A 5,405-nucleotide genomic window follows, 5' to 3' on the forward strand; every position below is an offset into this window, starting at 1 on the left:
CTGAGAGAAGCCAGATTTAATCATTCAGCTGGGAGGGGAGTTTGAGCCAGAAGAGCAGAGTTCAAGCATACAGCCATAGTTTAGAAAGAACTTGAGAGAATGAGCTTATTCAGCAGTAAGTCTCAGCGGCTGAGAACATTTTAGGTCTAGATTAGATTGTACAGAGGTTAGAAGCTTTCAGAACTAAGCCTAGGTCAGCCTAGGGAAACAATAAACCTGGGTGACAACAATTGCATCAGGAGAGCAAAAGTTACTTTTACAATGGCCTTTTGCTAAGTTGTAGCCTTTAAAATCCCTGGAAGTTCCTATATTTGTCCTGTCTATGTTAGGCTTTGCATTCTGCTCATCCAGAAAGAGTAGTTGTGTGAGAAACAGTTCCTATGAAAACCATGTGGTTGCAGGATTATGGATTGATGTCTATATGCAGGTGAAGGCAGGCACAAGATAAGACAAGGCCTGTGATTGGGCATTGAAAAATTAAGGTGGGCACAGAGTTTTGAACAGGGGAGAAGGGAGGAGGAGGGAAGAAGAAGAGAAATGGAGGAGAAGGATGACCCACCCCGTGTGGCTTTAATTAGCCACAGGTAGCTATGGATGGATTATTATAGGATAATCTGTCTTATCTAGATGGACAGTTTATATCAATATAAACTGGCTCTGAGTTTATTGTGTGGACATTTTGTGGAGTGAGAATTTACTGATATAAATCTGATTGATAAATTACAAGCTTCTAGAGTTTTGATTTTACCTGGACACTGGAATTGTGACAATAACCACAGGGGGCAGATGCTGTGGTGAGCAGAATTTGAAGCAGAGAGCAGAGAGATAGACGGGCCTAGTTATGGAGGCGGGAAGATTGCTGGAGGGCCCAGAGATAGCTAGTAGCGTGGGATGGAAATTGGGAACTGGGAGCTGAGAGGACCTTAGGACTCAGAAATCTCAGGACTTAGATGAAATGCCCTACAGTGGGGAGAGGGAACTTGTAAAATCCACCTCCAGTAGAAAGACAAGACATAAAGTGGAGGGATGGGTAGCCATCCAACAGTCAATAACTCTGACCCAGAATTGTTCTTGTCTAAAAAAACTGCAGGGACAAAAATGGAGAAGAGACTGAGGGAAAGGAGGTACAGTGGCCAGCCCAAATTGGGATCCATCTCAAGGGGAGTCTACAAGACCTGACACTATTACTGAGGTAATAGCTTACAGACCTGACATGACTGCCCTCCTAGAGGCCCAACAATCAGCTGACTGAGACAGAAGCAGATACTTCAACCAATCAATGGACTGGTCAGGGACCCCTGTGGTTGAATTAGGGAAAGGCTGGAAAAAGTTGAGGAGAAGGGCAACCCCATAGGAAGACCAGCAGTCTTAACTAACCTGGACCTCTGTGATTTCCGAGACACTGAAACACCAACCAGGCAGCATACACTAGCTGGTCAGAGGCCCCCAACACAGACTGCCTGGTCTGCCCTCACTGAGAGGAGATTCACCTAACCGTTGAGAGACTTGAGGCCCCAGGGAATGAGTATGTGTGGGGGGGACATCCTCTTGGAGATGGGAGTAGGAGGAATGGGATGAGGAACTTTTGGAGGGCAGAATGGGAAGAGAATAACTATTGGACTGTAAAAAAAAATTAAAAGATAACAAAACAACAAAAATGGGCTGGAGAGATGGCTCAGCCATTAAAGGCTAGGCTCACAAAACAACAAAACAACCAACCAACCAACCAACAAAACCCCAAACTCTTTACCTCCAACAGATTTTTAGTACATTTTAATATATACCCTCTAAAACTGGGTATGGTACTGAACCTGTGTAAAGCAGCTCTCAGCAGGCTGAGAAAGGAGGAGCCAGTTCAAAGCAAGCTCTGACTACACAGGGAGATCTGTCCTAATTTTTAAAATGTCATTCTCATGAAAAACTAATTTGATGACAGCACTTTGAGATTTATTTTGCCTCATAACTTGAAGATAGTATTTAACCGTTCTGACTTCAGTGGTCCCTAATAAGAAATACATGAATTTTCGGAGGAGACAAAACTACCTTTCCTTTAAGATTTTTCATTTGGTTTCAAGAATTGTTAAAATCAAATGAATAGTAAAAGTATGTATGAATACATTTGCCATAAATGATATAGAACATAATGGTTAAAATCTAGCTCCATTTCAAATTGAATTTCAAACTGAGTTAATTGTGTAAAAAAGAAAAACCTGGGAGTCAGCAGGACCTTAGTCTTAGCCTAAGGATTGTTAACTACAGGTTACCTAGACAATATGCTGGGGCAAGCCTCATCAACAGTTGAGTCTGGACAACAATTTGAAGAGGAGACTGGTCTTAGAGCCACCTCATCGCCCCAAATTGTTTTCCCTTCTGCTTATTGTGTAATCGTTACCCTAAAATATTGACCAAACACTCATTCTGCCTCTGTAATCTCACCTAACTTCTGCTAGTTTGGGGGCCGGTGTGGGGAGGTATTTCATTAGCAGAGTTCCCAGAGTTGAGAGCCGTGGTTTGTGCAGCAGCTTTCAGATTGGCAAAGGAGGCTTTTGTCACAGCATTACTATAAATAAAATAAACTCGTTTTTAATCTTTTAAATTGAAGTTCTGTGTTGCAGGATATTTGATCATACTGTGATTGAGATTGTGTTATTTACTTTAAAAACCTGTTGCTAGTTGTGCTGTGGCTCAGCCCTTAGCACACACCTTTAATTCCCACTGGCTGGGATATAGACAGGCCCTTAGTATGACACCTTTAATCCCAAAACAGTTTGTAACTGTTTGTAATGAAGATAAGCACTTGTGTTTGAAAGTGATGTCTAAGGGCTGGGGATTTAGCTCAGTGATAGAGCGCTTGCCTAGCAAGTGCAAGGCCCTGGGTTCAGTCCCCAGCTCCGGGGAAAAAAAAAAAAAGTGATGTCTAATTGAGTGCCAAAGTGCTGATAAAAATTTGACAGAATAGGATGCCCAACTCTCCCGAAAAGAGAAGAAAGGGAAGCTACTTAAGGGGCAGAGAGAAGAAAAAGTTTTATTGGGATAGTTTCACAGAGGTTGAGGAGAGGACAAGTTAGACACAGGTGAAGACAGAAGAACCACAAAATTAAAAAGGAGCAAGATTAGAACAGATTGCCAAATTAGTATGAGGCCAAGAAGAGCAATTCAGTGAGAAACTGAGAGAAGCTAGATTGAATCAGTCGGCTTGGAGAGGAGTTTGAGCCAGAACAGCTGAGTTGAATCAGCCAGCCAGAGATCAGAAAAGAACTAGAAAAGATGAGCTTACTCAGCAGCAAGTCTCAGAGGCTGAAAACATTCTAGGTTGAGATAAGATTGTACAGAGGCTAGAAGCTTCCAGAGCTAGGCCTAGGTTACCAGATGGAGGCAGTAAGCATTTACAAATCAAATGGTTCTATTTTCTAGCTAAAAACTTAATATTCCTGGATTTCAAAAAAGTATGACAGTTGGGCTGGATGGAAGACAAATATTAAAAACACTTGCTATTGCAAAGGATCTAAGCTTGGTTCCTAGTATCCCTATGGCTCCCAATGGCCAGGGGCTCCAGTTGTGAGGCATCCAACCTTGTGTCCTCGGTAAAGGATACTCCATGCAAACATTCATAAAAGCTACAAGTTGATATGTCTTGTACTTCAGCCCTCAAAACTGACAGGAGTAACTCATTTTTCCAAATGAGCTTGTGTGATCATTCTAGCCTTCTTATTCCTTTTGTTCCACTGATACAATAGTTTTTAAAGGAGCTTTTGAGAACTACTTTCAGCTAGGAAGGAGCTCAATTAATGGCTTACTTTTAATTCAGTGACACTCAAGTCCCTGAAAGAGCACTGCATTCACACTACCCTAAACACACACCACCACTTTCCATGGAAGGCCTTACCACTGTCTTGAGTTGATAAAATTGAACAGCTGGTTGAGGTCAAACGAAGCCGGAAGTTGAGTCATTGATTATACCTGTTCAGGAGAAAAATTGTCATGCACAACTTTTCGTGAAAACGAAAGGTGGCTCTGAAAAGAGCCTTTTTGTTTTAAGCTGTTAGCTGCTGTCACAAGTGCGGGAGTCACTTGGTCTGGGACTTGTGGTGGCTCTCGGTCTTCTTGGGCAGCAGCACGGCCTGGATGTTGGGCAGGACGCCGCCCTGCGCGATGGTCACGCGGCCCAGCAGCTTATTGAGCTCCTCGTCGTTGCGGATGGCCAGCTGCAGGTGGCGCGGGATAATGCGCGTCTTCTTGTTATCCCTCGCCGCATTGCCCGCCAGCTCCAGGATCTCAGCCGTCAGGTACTCCAGCACGGCCGCCAAGTACACTGGTGTGCCAGCCCCAATTCGCTCTGCGTAGTTCCCTTGGCGAAGGAGCCGGTGCACACGTCCCACAGGAAACTGCAAACCTGCTCTGAAAGAGCGGGACTTGGCCTTGGCACGAGCCTTGCCACCCTGCTTTGCACGGCCAGACATGATTCTTCAAAAGCCTTAAAGCCGTAGCGGAGGTAGTGCGTCCACGCCTATTTATAGTCTAATGGCAAATTACACTCACCACCTGATTGGCTGATTGGTGATGAATTAACCAATCAGAAAGCACCACTTGAATTCCCCTTATTTGCATACAAGGAACATTTATTGTCCAATCATCTTTCGCGTGCTCATACGTCATCCAAGGCCCACGCCTATAAATACCTCTCTTCTTGGCCTTCAAGCGGTGTGTTTTCTCAGCAGTTGGAACTGTTTTGAGACGTTGGAGTGGACAAACTTATTTTTCCACGATGCCGGAGGTGTCGGCAAAGGGGACTACTATTTCCAAGAAAGGGTTCAAGAAAGCAGTCACCAAGACCCAGAAGAAGGAGGGCCGGAAACGTAAGAGATGCCGCAAGGAGAGTTACTCCATCTACATTTATAAGGTGCTGAAGCAAGTGCACCCGGACACCGGCATCTCTTCCAAGGCCATGAGCATCATGAACTCCTTCGTGACAGACATCTTCGAGCGCATCGCGGGCGAGGCATCGCGCCTGGCGCATTACAACAAGCGCTCGACCATCACGTCCCGGGAGATCCAGACGGCTGTCCGCCTGCTGCTGCCCGGGGAGCTGGCCAAGCACGCTGTGTCCGAGGGCACCAAGGCGGTCACCAAGTACACCAGCTCCAAGTGAGCCCACAGAGCTCACAACAGACCCAAAGGCTCTTTTCAGAGCCACCCACATCTCCTGTTAAGAGTTGTGCTTGCTTCTGTTCCTACACTGCGGTTGGGCATGCGGGCTTTTGACTAGCAACGCCTGGCTGAGCCTGTGTCCAGGGCTCTGTATTGCCTGCCACTGAAGCAGCTTTTCAAATGTGGCTTTCACAGGACCACATGACACCAAAGTAATTCAGCACTTAAAGCCAAGGGCTCCCTGGCCTGATCTCTAG

The 5,405-nt window shown here is 45.3% G+C and overlaps 2 protein-coding genes and 1 pseudogene across 2 annotated transcripts; 1 reads left to right on the forward strand and 2 right to left on the reverse strand.

Annotated features, from left to right (window-relative positions):
* LOC100909739 (uncharacterized) overlaps nt 1-4,017 on the reverse strand; it is a 35,878-nt pseudogene extending 31,861 nt beyond the window's left edge.
* Nucleotides 4,008-4,485, reverse strand: H2ac1 (H2A clustered histone 1). Its single transcript, NM_021839.2, has one exon. The coding sequence runs from the start codon at nt 4,458-4,460 to the stop codon at nt 4,068-4,070; it is 393 nt and encodes a 130-aa protein (NP_068611.1). The 5' UTR covers nt 4,461-4,485; the 3' UTR covers nt 4,008-4,067.
* A 239-nt stretch (nt 4,486-4,724) lies between these two features.
* H2bc1 (H2B clustered histone 1) lies at nt 4,725-5,194 on the forward strand. The gene is given in 1 exon segment (NM_022643.1): nt 4,725-5,194. A coding segment is annotated over 1 exon segment (384 nt). The 5' UTR covers nt 4,725-4,765; the 3' UTR covers nt 5,150-5,194.
* Nucleotides 5,195-5,405: the final 211 nt, after the last annotated feature.

This window comes from Rattus norvegicus, chromosome 17 (assembly GCF_036323735.1).
Source record: "Rattus norvegicus strain BN/NHsdMcwi chromosome 17, GRCr8, whole genome shotgun sequence".
NCBI classification, from domain to species: domain Eukaryota; kingdom Metazoa; phylum Chordata; class Mammalia; order Rodentia; family Muridae; genus Rattus; species Rattus norvegicus.

What these genes read in the sequence shown, in the direction of transcription:
- H2ac1 (NM_021839.2), bottom strand. Translation starts at nt 4,460, where the DNA reads ATGTCTGGCCGTGCAAAGCAGGGTGGCAAGGCTCGTGCCAAGGCCAAG.